At 41.7% G+C, this 17,714-nt stretch overlaps 1 protein-coding gene across 1 annotated transcript; it reads right to left on the bottom strand.

Annotated features, from left to right (window-relative positions):
* Nucleotides 1-10,134: 10,134 nt before the first annotated feature.
* On the bottom strand, nt 10,135-16,767 carry LOC129116756 (sialic acid-binding Ig-like lectin 10). The gene is made up of 10 exons (XM_054627475.1): nt 16,726-16,767; nt 16,215-16,310; nt 15,460-15,864; nt 14,864-15,184; nt 13,607-13,888; nt 12,465-12,746; nt 12,090-12,371; nt 11,845-11,944; nt 10,900-10,960; nt 10,135-10,491 (listed from the first exon to the last, which is right to left on the bottom strand). The coding sequence occupies exons 2-10, from the start codon at nt 16,273-16,275 to the stop codon at nt 10,135-10,137; spliced, it is 2,151 nt and encodes a 716-aa protein (XP_054483450.1). The 5' UTR covers nt 16,276-16,310; nt 16,726-16,767.
* Between the last annotated feature and the right edge of the window lie 947 nt (nt 16,768-17,714).

Below are 17,714 nucleotides of genomic sequence, written 5' to 3'. Positions count from 1 at the left end.
CAGACCTTCCAGCGTTATTCCCCGGACTGGCCCCGGTTAACTGACTCAGCCTTCTGTCCCTGACCACGAAATTTGCCTTTGCTCCTTTTGGTTTCTGTCTACCTGCTGTTTGTTCTGCTTTGAATAAAGCTCCTGAACGTTACTCTGTCTCCTGGTTGTACTGCACTTGGGTCCACACACCACCCGTTACAGAAATACCAACATACAAAAAACAACATCCTAGTTCTTGAATCAACTGCAAGAACCTCTACATTTAGTAGTTTTTATGGTTTATTATGCAATATCTCTAAGTTGTCTCTCAGAAGTGATCATTCATTTAAACATTGCCTTACATGGCAGCACCATATTCTTTCTAATAACTTCCTGTTGACACTTTGAGATAGTAGATTATGACTATAACTATATTTAGCTGCAAAATGGCTACATGTTTGTTCTCATCAGCTTCTATATGCTGCATATTGAACACTCACTACAGAACCTGTCAATATTGCAGAATGTACCAGACTGGAAAAAAGGTTTTGTTGTGACTGAAAACTCATGATTTCATCCCGAACATAAACGAGTGTGTTTTCTGTTTTTTTTAATTAAAATTGGCAAGCTAATCTACAATTTGTAGTTTAACAATATATGTTATATAAAAATAAATGCAGTTTAAAGGAGAGTGTAACTTTTTTCAAAACAGTCTTGAAACAATACTAACATGCATATGTACATCTACATTTTTGCAATTGTTGTTCCTGTCCATACTGGCCCTAAAGACAGCCCATCCAAAGTCAATTCCACTGTGATAGATGGAGACAACATCTACAGTCCTTATTCTGTGAAAACATCATCATTAAGTCCAGCTGAAGCTATATAAAGCAGTCTGAGTTAGACAGCTCACTGGTTATCTACAAAAGTTCTTCTTTTAAGTATGAAATTTGCTCTGTGTCACTACCCTCCACTACAAATCAGAGGAAGTATAACGTTGGAACATCCCCATTTGAATTGTCTACCTCAGTTCTGCCAAATCCTCATATTAGCTTTGCAATGACAGTGGCTCTGTCAAATGCAGTGGTGCTTTAAACTAAATGCCAACGTCAGTATGCTAAATTACTTACAATACAATGCTAACATGCTGATGTTTAGCATGTAGAATCTTATCATTTTTACAATCTTAGTTTAGCATGTAAGCAGGCTTACATGCTTTTGGTTAATTGCCATTAAACAAAACATAACAGAAGCGGATGGGAAACTAATTACTTTTGCAGAGATTTGTTCATTTAACAAAAGTGAAATTTCACTAGATTAAAAAAAAAGTTCAGATATAACAAAAGTTAATAAAATCTTATGTCTCTACCAGATTTCATGGCAATCCATCCAATAGTTGTTTCGACAGTTCAGCAAAAAAACACAGTCCAACCTGATGGTGGAGCAAGAGGAAAAGTCACAGGGTGAACAAAGTCATTGGGGTACATCCCCTGGGGAACATGAATAACATTAAATGGGAATCCATCCAATAGTTGTTGAGATATTTCAGTCTGGCCCAAAGTGGTCGGACAAACAGATCATCAGACAGACCGATGTTGTCATCCTTTGAACCACGCTGATAAGAGACACCTCATCCCCCCCAGGCAGAGAAATGTGGGCCATTCAGAAGAGCTTTGGGCTGACCAGAGAGACTCTGAAGGCACATGCTTATCCTGGTTAAACAATATGTATCTAACGTAAGTACACTTCAGCTCTCTGAAGCAGAGAGGATGGAGGTGGTTGTCCCTTTATACGCCACTGGAGTTATGGCGGAGTAAACAATAACACTTGAATAAGGAAACTCTGTCCAACTTCCAGTCCACCCTCAGTTGAATGAATGGATTTGCACAGCCTCTAACATGTAGAGGTGTGAAGAGTTTCTGTCACTTCAGTTTACCACAGGCTGAATGTGGCGTTTAAAGACCAAAGCTGCCGCAGCTCCTTCTTCTCCTTCGGCTAACTCTTGGTAGTAGGTCTGATCATCCTCGACTGCTTGACCAGCATCTATCTGTCAGGTACAATGTAATTATACAACTAAAGTTTGAAGCTTTATGCCCTTAAACACTTCTATTACTTCAACAACCTTCATCCTTATGTATTTTTGGTACTGTCTAACTTAAATGTAATGTCCATGTATACTTTTTTTTAATAAACAGAAGTGTTGCTGTGGTCTTTTACAGTTAGAGTGGCGGTGCTGTTGACTGTGTGTGTGTGTGCGTGTGTGTGTGTGCGTGTGTTCATATGTGTGCATTTGTGTGCCTGAGAGAATAAGCCAGGTTTGATTTTGATCAAGGTCATTTGGGTTTGTACCCCTGCATTTACAAACAACTACAGATTAAAAATACAAACTGAATGTCACAACAAAAGGCTGATAGTGTGAAGTGTGAACGTAAACCTCCTTTCAGTAAAATCTACTTACAAGTAACGGTTACATCAGCATATGTAGTCACAGTGTTTTTTGGACGCATGCCACAGATAAATATTTCTAGGAGGTTGGAAACATACAAGATCTTTTGTGATTTCATTAATGCATTGTCTGTTCTTATTTACTACCATGGGAGGGTGCCAACATCTAAAGATTTTCAGACTCTAAACATACTGGTTTGAAAAGACAACACAAGTTTTTATGATTCTAAAGCAAATACAGTACATATTTTTATTGAAAATACACATTGAGGTGGTCGGACCGTGGTCCCACATATATTTAAAGTTTGGGGACAGTGGAAGTCATTAAGGATTAATTAAGAAGGCTTATCAAGGTTGTTCTCTGTTCTAAACATAGATGAAGTTACTTGATTAAAAGAAAGAGCAAAATACTAAAGTACATTTTCTCCCTTAGAACAGCTGTACAATGTACTTACATATGACTGTTACATCAACCCTTTCCACCAGGGTTTTATTCAGATACTTTGCTCTGCAGATGTACAGTCCTGAATCCTCTGTTGTCACATTAGAGATGGAAAAAGTGCCCATTCCACTTTCTCTCTGCATGAAGATCGCGGTGTTGTTCTCCCAATTTGTTTCTGATCCATTCTGAAAGTTTTCCTCAGAAGATTTTGTCCACGTGATGAGAGATGGAGGGAAACTTTCAACACTGCAGGTGAGATTCAGAGTCTAACTTTACATTGTGTGTAACTTTACATATACATAGTTAACAGAGGACAGCCAAACATGTTGAGGTTTGTCATACCCTTTTTTACCATAATAGTTGCTGGAAGATGCTGGTCGTTGAAGTCAGGATAACTCTGAGTTGATTCGATCAGGTGTCTGACTGTTTGAGGTGATTGGTGATGATGCTGTAGTTCCTTTGACTGGTATTCCTGCTGCATTTAGGGTGTTCAAGTATCCATTTTAAAAGAAATGTTATTCTCCTGGAGATGCAACTTTTACTTCAAACAGGGGAAAAATACACTTAGGAACAGAGAATGTATACTGAAAGGTAGCCAGTCATATTGTCAGGTTCATCTCTGTTTAGAACCATGGACAGAAAATAAGGCAGGCAAAAAAATGACATTTTAGGTTTTAACATATTTAGTAAATATGATATTAATTCATTCAACAGTAATTATGGATGCCAGACAGTTAAGTGTTGTTGTTGTCATGTGCACTTTTAAAGCTTTTTGAGCTTGAAAGGAAAATATCGACAGTATAAAGATATTCATTAACAGTGCAAAATGTTTATTCTGAAGATGCCTTCAGCAGCTTAAATAAACAGATGTTGTGGTGGTAGGTGTGGAACAAACAAACAGGAAGTTTGGTTGATTATACTAGATAAGAATCAACTCTGCACGCGACAGTATACATACAGGATGTTACTTGTTCAGATATTATGTACTGATGATAATACATTTGACTACCGCTTTCCTAAGGGCCTCATTTCAGGCCTCTGACAACAGCTCTCAACAATTAATATCTATGGTCTCTTCAATGATCAGGGCAAACCACAAATACTTGAAAAAACACTGTTGTGGTCCTTAATTACTGATAATGAATAATGAAATAAAATAAATTAAAGCAAAGCGTGGATGACAAAAAGACTCTCAGTTATGCAAGTAAAATAAATAAAAAGAGTACCTAAAGCATTTTACGGCCAAACAGCAGATCGTTGATGCAAGAAGTATCCCAATCAAAAACGCAATGATGACTTCTGGCTGTAAAAAGTCTAAAAAAAATGCAAAGAGTAAATCTGGAATGGAGAAGAACAAACTGTTAAAAGAAACTAGCCCTGATCGCTGCTGCTTCATGTTAGAAATATTTATAAAATTAGGTTTTGAAAATGTCATAATGTAGTGGTCTAGAGTTGAGGAGGGTTTTTATATGTCACAGTTACCGTCTTCTTTTAACTCATTTGTTCTGACTGTGAGGTTATAGTAATAGATGTTAAAAATATGATTTTGGTCTCACAAAAAGATTGCAATAAAGCTGCATACTGTACCTGTGTTAGCAGTGTGGCCTCTCACAGAAAAAACTATATATTTAAAAACATATACAAAGTGTGGAACAAACAAACAGGAAGTTTGGTTGATTATACTAGATAAGAATCAACTCTGCACACGACAGTATACATACAGGGTGTTACTTGTTCACATATTCTGTACTGATGATAATACATTTGACTACCGCTTTCCTAAGGGCCTCATTTCAGGCCTCTGACAACAGCTCTCAACAATTAATATCTATGGTCTCTTCAATGATCAGGGCAAACCACAAATACTTATAAAGCAATGAATCAAATTAGCTGCAGTATTATTTTTTGACTACAATAGATTTCATTTAGAAAGACATTTAAAAATAGTAAGGTATATGTTGTTCAACCTGGTCCTCTTTATTCTGCTCTCTTCTCTCCACAGTGATGTCAGCACTGTGACTCCACTCTAAACCGACTCCTCCTCTCACAACTCTCCTCCCTACTTCCTCTTTTTGGAAGAAAGTATTGTCTCCTCTTGTCAGACTGCCACAATGCCATGCAGTCAAAATCTCACAGTATCACAATATGCATCATATATCCATCAACACTGAATCATGAAGGAAAAGGAAACAATTATTTATTTTTGCACCACTTTCATGATAGGGAACTGATAAAAAACATTTAAGGAGAGGATATTAATGGCAGTTGCACAATCAATAACAAAAAATAATAATTCTGGTCATCTTGAGAGACAATCAATCAAAGAAAGTCAAATTATTAATGTATGAAAAAAACACTTATCCATCCATCCATCCATCTCCTTCCGCTTATCCGGGGCCGGGTCGCGGGGGCAGCAAGCTAAGGAGGGTCCTCCAGACGTCCTTCTCCCCAGCAACACTTTCCAGCTCCTCCTGGGGAACCCCGAGGCGTTCCCAGGCCAGACGAGATATATAATCTCTCCAGCGTGTTCTGGGTCTACCCCGGGGCCTCTTACCAGTTGGACGTGCCTGGAAAACCTCTAAAGGGAGGCGTCCAGGAGGCATCCTGATCAGATGCCCGAGCCACCTCAGCTGGCCCCTTTCGACGCGAAGGAGCAGCGGCTCTACTCCGAGCTCCCTCCGGATGTCTGAGCTCCTCACCCTATCTCTAAGGCTGAGCCCAGCCACCCTACGAAGGAAGCTCATTTCGGCCGCTTGTATTCGCGATCTCATTCTTTCGGTCACTACCCAAAGCTCATGACCATAGGTGAGGGTTGGAACGTAGATGGACTGGTAAATCGAGAGCTTTGCCTTTCGGCTCAGCTCCTTCTTCACCAAAACGGTCCGGTACAATGCCCGCATCACTGCTGACGCTGCACCGAACCGCCTGTCCATCTCCCGCTCCATTTTACCCTCACTCGTGAATAAGATCCCGAGATACTTGAACTCCCTCGCTTGGGGCAGTGACTCACTCCCAACCCAGAGGGTGCAATCCACCGTTTTCCGGAAGAGAACCATGGCCTCAGACTTGGAGGTACTGACTCTCATCCCGACCGCTTCACACTCGGCTGTGAACCGCCCCAGTGCGTGCTGAAGGTCACGTTCTGAAGAAGCCAACAGAACCACATCATCTGCAAAAAGCAGGGATGCGATTCTGAGGTCCCCAAACCGGAAACTCTCCTCCCCCGGCTGCGCCTTGAAATCCTGTCCATGAAAATCACAAACAGGATTGGTGACAATGGGCAGCCCTGGCGGAGGCCAACACGCACTGGGAACAAGCTCGACTTTGTGCCGAGTATCCAGACACAGCTCTCACTTTGGTCATACAAGGACCGAATGGCTCGTAGTAACGAACCAGGTACCCCATATTCCCGCAGTACCCCACACAGGACTCCCCGAGGGACACGGTCGAAGGCCTTCTCCAAGTCCACAAAACACATGTAGACTGGATGAGCAAACTCCCATGCACCCTCCAACAGACCTGCAAGGGTAAAGAGTTGGTCCGCTGTTCCACGTCCAGGACGGAATCCGCATTGCTCCTCCTGAATCTGAGGTTCGACAATCGGACGGAGCCTCCTTTCCAGCACCCTGGAGTAAACTTTCCCGGGGAGGCTGAGCAGTGTGATACCCCTATAATTGGAGCACACTCTCCGGTCCCCCTTTTGAAAATGGGAACCACCACCCCGGTCTGCCACTCCACAGGCACTGTACCCGACTTCCACGCGACAGTGAAGAGACGTGTCAACCAAGACAGCCCAACAATGTCCAGAGCCTTTAGCATCTCCGGTCGAATCTCATCCACTCCTGGCGCTTTGCCGCTGAAGAGCTTTTTAACTACCTCAACGACCTCCGCCAGGCATATGGACGAGACTTCCCCTGAGTCTTCAGACTCTGCCTCTTCCACAGAGGACGTGTTGGTCGGGTTCAGGAGTTCCTCAAAGTGTTCTTTCCACCGCTCGACAATATCCCCAGTCCGGGTATGCAGTTCTCCCCCCCTGCTGAGCACAGCCTGAGAAAAGCCCTGTTTCCCCTTTCTGAGTCGTCTCACGGTTTGCCAGAACTTCCTTGAGGCCATTCGAAAGTCCTTCTCCATGGCCTCGCCAAACTCCTCCCACACCCGGGTTTTGCCTCAGCAACCGCCGCAGCTGCAGCCCTTCTGGCCAACCGGTACCTGCCTGCTGATTCAGGAGACCCTCGGCCAACCAAGCCCGAAAGGCCTCCTTCTTCAGCTTGACGGCCTCCTTCACCGCTGGTGTCCACCAGCGGGTTCTTGGATTGCCGCCACGACAGGCACCGATCGCCTTCCGACCACAACTCCTAGCAGCAGCTTCCACAATGGAGGATTTGAACATGGCCCACTCAGATTCCATGTCCCCAGCCTCCCCGGGATGCACGAGAAATTGTTCCGGAGGTGGGAGTTGAAGACCTTGCGGACAGGATCCTCAGCCAGACGTTCCCAGTTCACCCTCACTACACGTTTGGGTTTACCGGGTCTGTCCGGCAGCCTCCCCCGCCACCTGATCCAACTCACCACCAGGTGGTGATCAGTTGACAGCTCTGCTCCTCTCTTCACCCGAGTGTCCAAGACATACGGCCGCAGGTCTGATGACACAACTACAAAGTCGATCATAGACCTTTGGCCTAGGGTGTTCTGGTACCAAGTACACTTATGAACCTCCCTATGCTCAAACATGGTGTTTGTTATGGACAGTCCATGACTAGCACAGAAGTCCAACAACAAAGCACCACTCGGGTTCAGATCGGGCAGGCCGTTCCTCCCAATCACACCCCTCCAGGTTTCTCCGTTGTTACCCACGTGAGCGTTGAAGTCTCCCAGAAGAACTATGGAGTCCCCAGTCGGCGCCCTTTCCAGAACACCACCCAAGGACTCCAAGAAGGCCGCGTACTCCGAACTGCCGTTTGGTGCATAGGCACAAATGACAGTCAGAGACTTTCCTCCTGCGATTCCCAGTCGCAGAGAGGCGACCCTCTCGTTCTCCGGGGAGAACTCCAGAACAGCGGCGCTCAGCCGGGGCTTGTGAGTATCCCCACACCCGCCCGGCGCCTCTCACCCTGGGCAACTCCGGAAAAGGAAAAAGTCCAGCCCCTCTCCAGGAGTTTGGTTCCAGAACCGGTGCTATGCGTGGAGGTGAGCCCAACTATATCTAGCTGGTAGCGTTCCACCTCCCGCACCAGCTCCGGTTCCTTCCCCGCCAGAGAGGTGACATTCCACGTCCCTAGAGCTAGTCTGTGATGCCGGGGGTCAGCACGCCCAGGTTTCCGCCCCAGCCTGCCGCCCAGCTCACATTGCACCCGACCCCAATGCCTATCCCTGCGGGTGGTGGGCCCACAGGGTGGCGGCACGATGTAGCTTTTTCGGGCTGGGCCCGGCCGGGCCCCATGTGCCAAGGCCCGGCCACCAGACGCTCGCCGGCGAGCTCCCCTACCAGGTCTGGCTCCAGGAGGGTGCCCCGGTTTCCCTATTCCGGGCGAGGTGCCACAACCTTGTATCGTCCGATTCATTGAGGTTTGGTGAATCGCTCTTAGTCTGATCCCTCCCCCGAGACCACTTTGCCTTGGGAGACCCTACCAGGAGCTATTGCCCCCGACAACACAGCTCTCAGGATCACTGGGGCACACAAACCCCTCCACCACGATAAGGTGGCGATTCATTGGAGGAGGAAAAAAAACCAGAAAAACCCCCACTTATTTCACTGATAAATGCATTAAATTCCCTGTGTTCCTCGATTTTAGCTTCAGCCTCTCAGAAAGCACTTCTGTATTTGTTGGATGTACCACAATATGGCATCAGTGTATTTTCAGTGTCTCTGGTAACTTCCTGTTCTCACATTGGGCTACTACACTATAATTATCTTCAGTTAATGAGCTGAACTTCTGTCAAAATCTGTTGCTATATACTTTATATCTGCATATTAAATGCTGAAACCTGCAAAAGAGAGAGTGTGCAATAGAGTATGAGGACTTTGTTCTCACTGAAAGCTGATATTATCTTAATCCTACAATGTTTTCTGTGCAAGAAATTCACTGCTAATACTGAGAGTAAGGTTGAATCCTACTACTACCAGTAATCCACGACTGTGGGGAACGTTTTTGAAATTAAATTCCATTTTTTATTTCTTCTCTCTAAATAATTAACTTTAGTTTTCCCACCAAAATGATGTGTTCAAAGGGACTCTGAAAATAAAGTGAAAAATAATAGACACTTCTTCCGTTGCAGGAATGAGCGTTTATTTGTGCACAAAGCTGAATAGCATTCAAAAGAACAGAGCTGCACTTTCAAACATAAGGCCACTGGAGATCCAGCAGAGCACTTAAAGATACACACATATTACAACTGAGAGGCATCTAAGTTTGAATATTTTATATAAATTGACTCCATTTAAATTAACTTTTATCAAGCACATGACAAGAAGATTTAGGGTTAAGTGTCTAACCCTGCAATTACTGTACAACTCGGTTGCTTTACTTCATGAGCCACGGCTACACATATTGTGGCTTTAAATAAAAAGATCACAACAAAAGTGCACTTTGGTACAAAAAGAGCTGCATTAACCCCTCTGCTAAGACCCCTTAAACACACCTCTGCCTAACATCTGTCTGCTTCTCTAAATATATACATCTTTAAGTACTGACAACACATTTATTCATCTTTTTTCTTCTTCTCTCCCAGTACGCTTTTATTTTTAATTATTGATTTACTTCCTTCAACATCCCCAAACTCTGGGTAATTTTTTGACACAACTCTTTCATTTGAATCTGACATCGACCACATTGTCAAAACAGCCTTTTTTATCATCTCAAAGACATTGCCCTCCTCCGCCCACCCCTCTCCTTTACTTCTGCTGAAATCCTCATCCACTCATTCATCACCTCAACTACTAACCTCCTCACACCAACAACTAGGACCGAGTATCGAACAGAGATGACAGGGCCTTTTTTATGCTACTGCCTCCCATCCTCTGGAACTCTCTTCCCACTCATATCCGGACTTCAGATTCACTCCGTTACATCCAAAAATATAAAACATGAATTTCTGCACTTTATCAACCCCATCTTGCACTAAAGCTGGTCCTATGTTTAATGTAAAGCTTGTTTCTCTGCATTCTATGTCTCATCTGTCTGCGTTGAATCACCTGTTGTGTTTTCTCTCTTTCCAAATTTAAAAAAAGGAAAGAAACATTAATTGTTAAGTGACTCCTCCACGCTACACGGTCCCTTCTATCTCCCCACATCCTCACCTCCTTCCTCGTCCTTCGGCAGATACTGTTTTGTCTCCTCATCTTCCCCTACCATCACCTCCTCCTTGTCACTGCCCTCCACCATTGCTACCTCCTCAGCACCATCGTTTTGTCTCTCCTCTTTTGCTTTGTGTTTGATTTCGGCATACACTGTATCTTTGGTCTCTTGGGTATTCTCTGCCCCTACGGGACTCTTCCTTTTCATCAAGGAAAAGTCGATGGTAGAGTACTCCAACTCTTTTGGTTCCACATCACCACCAGAGGCAGATTGCCCAGCAGCTGTAGCTCCTTCTTCAGATTTCCCTTGGTCATTGTCCACTCCTTGACCAGCATCTAACTGTCAGGTGCAATTCAGAAGTTATAAATAATTTGCCAACTGATACATGAAATTTCTACATCCAGGCTACAACTGGTTCCTACTCAAATCAATAAGCTTTGAAATTCAGCCTGAAACACTTAAACATTAAACTATATCATCCATAAGCCGTTAAAATGATCATGACAATTTTTTTCTTAATTGTAGTTAAGATGCTGCTGTGCGTTGATGCAGTGCAGTCTTGTTAAAATCAGTCTATACCTACAAATGCCTTGCAGTGCAACAATAAGAGCACTCTGACAGTGTGAAAGTAAGTGAAACAAAAGAAAAGCTATGGCAATGCTAGTCTCCTCACAAGACTAATCTTTCAGCAAACAGTTAAACTAATATACTGCACACAGTAAAAGCCAGCTGTGGGAATATAAATACCAGTAGAAACGCTTGATTAGTCAACATCTCCAGAGCCTCAGCAGAGTTCTTCTGTTTATTTCTGGGGAGAAAATGAATTAAAGAACAAATGTTACAAACAAGCAATGAAAAAGAAAGAATTGTGTTTTATTTAACTTAAATGTTTCAGCCCACGACTTGATCAACTTCACATCACTATAACCTTTATTTAATCAGGTAATCATAAGAGCTAACCTATATTTTTGACTGCGCTCTTCCTACTTAAAAGGCACGATTGTTTTTATCATTTAAAGTTTAATTTTAGGAAAGTTAATTTAGGTGGAACAATGGAGCATCAATGTCACTTCACAGCAAACACAAACAAAGCCGACTGGACTTTCATTATGGGGTTTCTATTTTCTTTGTGATCGCTCCAGATTTCCCCAAAACTCAACAGGCATTCAAATTTGCTGAATTGAAAACTCTAAATATGTGTCAAGGTGTTCGTCTTACTATATGAATTGGCCCTGTAATACATTGAAGATGTGTCCAGTTGTCCAAGAGACAACCTTCTATTACACTGTATTTCCCAATTTCTGATTAAATTGGGAAATCTGCGTTGCATTACCAAAAAACTATTTTTATAATAATGAAAAAACACAAGAAGACATAATCCTGACAAGTACATCAAATTCAAGTAAGTTTCTAGTGTATGCAAACTGATTATGTATACTATATTTGTATATTAATACATTTATATATGCCTGTATTTTGGAAGAAAAAAATCTAAAATGTTGGCAGTATACCTTTGAATAAGGTTAGCATTAATGCCAAGTATCATGATTTGCTGTAAAATGGATTAAGTATGCTAGAACACTGTTGTGGTCCTTAATGACTGATAATGAATAATGAAATTAAATAAAGAAAAGCAAAGTGTGGATGACAAAAAAATCTCAGTTATGCAAATAAAATAAATAATAAGAGTACCTGTAGCATTTTATGGCCAAACAGCAGATCGTTGATGCAAGAAGTATCCCAATGAAAAACGCAATGATGGCTTGTGGCTGTAAAAATGCATTGAGTAGATCTGGAATGGAGAAGAACAAACTGTTAAAAGAAACTAGTCCTGATCGCTGCTGCTTCATGTTAGAAATATTTATAAAAAATAGCTTTTAATAATGTCATAATGTAGTGGTCTAGAGTTGAGGAGGGTTTTTATGAGTCACAATTACCGTCTTGTTTTAACTCCTTTGTTCTGACTTGGAGGTTCTCTTTTGCTTCCCCAATTTCATTGCTGCTGACACACTCAACAGTGGTGGAGTTGAGATCTTTTACAGATTCGGCGAAGCTGATGACGATGTGGTTTGACTTATTGGTAGTGAAAGAGTATTCAGGGCGAGTCTCCAACATCGGCCATTTGATGGTGGGTAAAGGGAAACCCTCACTGATGCACACACAGGTCAGGACCTCCGACTGAACCTCACATGCAGAGCTACTGAAGACCTTTGGATGAACTGCAAACACAAAGGAAAAAACTCATCAACAGAGTAAACATGCAGTAAAACAATATGAACATCTTTTAAACTAGACTAGTACAGTCTACTTACATTTTACATTTACTTCAGCAGGTGTGGTCAGAGTAGTGTTCTGGTGCTTTGCTGTACAGATGTACTCTCCAGAATATTCTGCTGTCACATTAAGGATGATGAGAGTGGCTGTTCCAGTGTTGTTCTTCAGGACGCTTGTATTTTCACTTTGCAGGTTTTTGTTGGAGCCAAGTTTAGTCCAGGTGATAACAGAGGGGGGGGAACTCTCAACACTGCAGGTTAGATGTAGAGCATCACCCTCCTTAACAGTTGTCATTCCGGTGATCACAGGTTTCTTCACATCTTTAAGACAAACATTTTGGAAAAACTTTAAGAATTTGTTTGACAATTTATTTTATCCTAAATAGGCTGAAAACCAGCTGGGAGCCTTAAAAAAACTCAATAAGTGTGACAGTTTTTTTAATAAAAGGATTACGTTGGTTAAAACTCAATATGAGAGAAAAAAGCGAGAGAGAGAGTGAATAAAGAGAGGGAAAGCCAAAAACAGAGAGAACAAAGCCATAAATCAGAAGAATACAACGTTATTTTCTGATTGTTTCACGGAGGTTAATTTCTAAAGCTTAACACCTCCTCACAAACCTGCAGGGAAGGGTGGTGTTCAGATGTTTTGTTGTGCATATGTATTGTCCAAAATATTATTTTGGCACCTTAAGGATGACACGTGTGGCTGTTCCAGTGTCGTTGTTCGGATCTTGACTTCGTTCAAATCTATCTATACAATGTTCTAATGCCTCCGAATTCCCAACATTTCGGCAAGAACACCGTTGATGTTGTAATTTTGATTTCATGACAGTTTACATTTACTTTGTGATTGTTGAAATATTTTTGGGGCAGTACAGAGATGGTGTAAAAAAAAAAGAAAAAGTAAGTCTGGAGCCTTGCTGTCAATTATAGCTCTAAGAAAGAAAATCGTAATCTGCAAAAAATGGAATCAGCAGGTCAGACAAAATTGGATCAAAATTTACAACTTTTCTCACCAAACACTGTTGATGTGGAAACATTCCACACATCTCAGAAGAAAATCCAAAATTACATGAGAGCACATCTCTTAGTAAATATTTTAGAAAAAACTCATCAACAGAGCAAACATGCAGTAAAACAATATGAACATCTTTTAAACTAGACTAGTACAGTCTACTTACATTTTACATTTACTTCAGCAGGTGTGGTCAGAGTAGTGTTCTGGTGCTTTGCTGTACAGATGTACTCTCCAGAATATTCTGCTGTCACATTAAGGATGATGAGAGTGGCTGTTCCAGTGTTGTTCTTCAGGACGCTTGTATTTTCACTTTGCAGGTTTTTGTTGGAGCCAAGTTTAGTCCAGGTGATAACAGAGGGGGGGGAACTCTCAACACTGCAGGTTAGATGTAGAGCATCACCCTCCTTAACAGTTGTCATTCCGGTGATCACAGGTTTCTTCACATCTTTAAGACAAACATTTTGGAAAAACTTTAAGAATTTTTTTTTTTAAATCAGAAATAGGCTGAAAACCAGCTGGGAGCCTTCACAATCTATAAGTATGAGAAAAAAAAATATCAATGGATTATGTTGGTTAAAACTCAATATGAGAGAAAAATAAACTCCAACCAGACAAAAGATATTCAACAGGGGGCATAAAGATATAAGAAAAGCTATTCACTTTGTATTAAAGGTATAATATGTAGTCACATTGTCGGTTGCTGTTTGTAAACACAGCGCTCAAAATTCCCCCCTCCTCTCTGGCTCAACGAGCGAGCGAGAGAGTGAATAAAGAGAGGGAAAGCCAAAAACAGAGAGAACAAAGCCATAAATCAGAAGAATACAACGTTATTTTCTGATTGTTTCACGGAGGTTAATTTCTAAAGCTTAACACCTCCTCACAAACCTGCAGGGAAGGGTGGTGTTCAGATGTTTTGTTGTGCAGATGTACTGTACAAAATATTATTTTGGCACCTTAAGGATGACAAGTGTGGCTGTTCCAGTGTCATTGTTCGGATCATGACTTCGTTCAAATCTATCTATACAATGTTCTAATGCCTCCGAATTCCCAACATTTCGGCAAGAACACCGTTGATGTTTAATTTTGATTTCATGACAGTTTACATTTACTTTGTGATTGTTGAAATATTTTTGGGGCAGTCCAGAGATGGTGTAAAAAGAAAAAAGAAAAAGTAAGTCTGGAGCCTTGCTGTCAATAAAAGCTCTAAGAAAGAAAATCGTAACCTGCAAAAAATGGAATCAGCAGGTCAGACAAAATTGGACCAAAATGTGCAACTTTCCTGACCAAACACTGTTGATGTGGAAAAATTCAACACAGCTTAGAAAAAAATCCGAAATGACATGAGAGCACATCTCTTAGTAAATATTTTAGATAATAAAAAGTAAAGGTAATAATAAAGTGCAGTATGTGCTATACTCACAGGTCACATTCAGAGTCACTGTCTCCTCTGTAGTGATGTTGTTTGTGAAGCTAACCTTACAGGTGACATTGGAGCCGTGTTGTTCAGCTGAAGGGTTAAAGGTCAAAGTTGAGCTGTGTCTGTTTGTGACAGCAGTCAGATTCTCAGTCTTGAAAGCAGTGATGTTTCCTGTGATGTGCGAGGTCTTTTCTCCTGCTCCTCTCCACGTCCAGGTGACTTTAGGATCAGATCCAGAGCAGAGACCAGGAGCAGTGCAGGTCAGTGTGGTCTGCTGTCCCTCTGTCAGAGGAGGAACCATCACTGTGGGCTTCTGGGTCAGACCTAAAGTGAGAGATGTCAATGAGTGGAATCAGGTGAGCAGCCTGAAAGTCACCATTCACTTTACATCTGACTAAAATAATCTGATACTTTGTTAAATATCTCGATGGGGCAATAAGTAGGAGTTGTATCAGGAATTGCCGCAGTTCCTACTTGTTGCCCACAGAGGTCGACAAATGCCAAACATTATTTAATTCTCCATTCAGACTATAAATACAGCAGATATGTTGAATAGAATGAACATCTTCACAGTGTGTATTTGTTGTAGTGCTTCATACCTTTAACAGAGACAGTTGATTTTAGCTGGAATGTAAATCCCCTGTTCGTCTCCTGGGAATACTCAATTCTGAGCTGATATGATCCAGAGTCTGACTCAGTGAGGTCATTGATGATGATGCTGCAGTTCCTCTGACTCATGTCAGGCTCCAACAGTGAAACTCGTCCCATAAACCCAGACTGAACTTGATTGTTCTTGTCAGTGCTGAATATCATGTCCGACCCCTGACAAATTATTGTAGATGGTTCACATTTCATAAACAACATATGTTTAAGTGTAAAGGCATTAGTACTGCTGAAAGAACACGGTATCACAACACAGAGTCCAGCCTCTGCTTTTATTTCTCCTCCTGTGAGAGTGATACAGAATTGTTCTAGACACTGTGTTATTTCCCCCACTGAAGCACCTGTTAATGGAAACAGTGAGACAAAAGCAGGGAAAGTAGATATTTAAATCTTGACAATACTTCATGATATTTAATAAATGGTGAAGGAAGGCTACTACTGGAACTGTATTTGTTTTACAAAACTGCTGTTTTCAGCATTTAACATGTGTCTTTACAAAAATAACTTCATAAAACAAGTCAATTATACTCAATATTATACAAATACGTCTATTCATCCCAAAGCACCCAGCTGAGTCAATAGATGCTTTGAGTAATGTCTCTAATAAGGACATTTATCACGGCAAACTGATGCTCTCTTTATAATATCTTTATTGTTGGCATCATAACAAGATCATAATAAAGATGCAAACCTGTATCAGCAGTGATGCCTCTCACAGAGAAAAGCAGAGTCGCCCAGATGAGAACAAACATCCTGATTTGATGATTGAGACAGTCCGTTTCTTTTCCTGTCAGAAGTACAAACATTCTTAACATTCAAATGTTTCACTTGATGAAACTGGAGCCGAAAAATCTCCACGGTTGACAGCACAGATTTAAATACATGATGTTGCAGGTTCACGTTTACTTTGGTCACATTGATACATTTGGCTAACATCATCTTGAAGGTTGTGAGTCCCACAAAATGTTTTATTTCCAAGAACTTTGTAATATATGTTCCATAAAACTGCTAAATAAATTAACTTAAAATATCAGTAGTTGCGTTATCTACAATGCCCACCAATGAAAAGCACACATTAGTTTACAGTGTTAAGTGATGAATTATAAAAGCATTTGACAGAATGATTGGAGGAATAATTTCTACAGTTTCCATTTACAATATAAAAGTTGGTTTTAAAAAGTAAGGTAAAAGTTGTGTTTTACCTCTTTTCCTCTTGATCTCCTGTTCTCTTCTCACCACAGTGACCTCTGCTCCGTGTCTCTGCTCTGAACTGACTCTTCCTCTCTTCGTCTACCTTTTGTACTTTGTTCCTCTTTGCTCTGCAACAATTTTCAAGGAAGTTTCTCTTCACACTGCTGGCCTTCATTAGACTGCCACACTCACAAATCTCTCGAATGTGTGGAAAATGTTAATATGAATAAATACTGTTTATCAAGTTGATGATGTCCGACTTTAACACTGAAAAATGAAATATAACGATCTTGCTTTTTTTATTATCTTTAGGACAGTGAATGAGAAAGGGGAAGTACCATATGTGTGCTTGAGAAAAAAGTGTCACCTTAAGAAACCAAATATTTCATCTACCAACTATCCTTCTACATTGTAATGCACAATACAGCACAGACATGTGCATAGTGGGAGGGTGGTGGATGTGCACGCATGTGAATGTCCTCTATTGCAACTTCCGTATTTACTCTTCCTGCACTATTTCTCTCAGCTCACAGCCCAGCCCCCGCTCTCTTACCACACTCATTACATTACATTACAGTCATTTAGCAGACGCTTTTATCCAAAGCGACTTACAATCAGTAGTATATTACATATCATTCACCCATTCACACACTGATGACAGGCTACCATGCAAGGTGCCACCATCAGACTCTAACTAACATTCATCATCCAGTCCACACCGATGGCCTTCAGGAGCAACTTGGGGTTAAGTGTCTTGCCCAAGGACACATCGACTGCCGAAGCCGGGTATTGAACCACCGACCCTCTGATTGGAGAACTACCTTGCTCTCCACTACGCCACAGCCGCCTTCACTCACCTAATCAGCCTCATGCAGTGCACCTGTCTGCCACACCCACCTCATCAGCACCATCACTCTCACCTGCTCACTCTGCTGCACTACTCACCTCAGTATAAATACCCCAGTCTCTCACACACTCACTGCCAGATCGTTCTCTGCAT

Source organism: Anoplopoma fimbria, unplaced genomic scaffold, assembly GCF_027596085.1.
Source record: "Anoplopoma fimbria isolate UVic2021 breed Golden Eagle Sablefish unplaced genomic scaffold, Afim_UVic_2022 Un_contig_8959_pilon_pilon, whole genome shotgun sequence".
NCBI classification, from domain to species: domain Eukaryota; kingdom Metazoa; phylum Chordata; class Actinopteri; order Perciformes; family Anoplopomatidae; genus Anoplopoma; species Anoplopoma fimbria.
The sequence above is the reverse complement of the archived record's forward strand: the minus strand, read 5'-3'. Positions and strand labels throughout refer to the sequence as shown.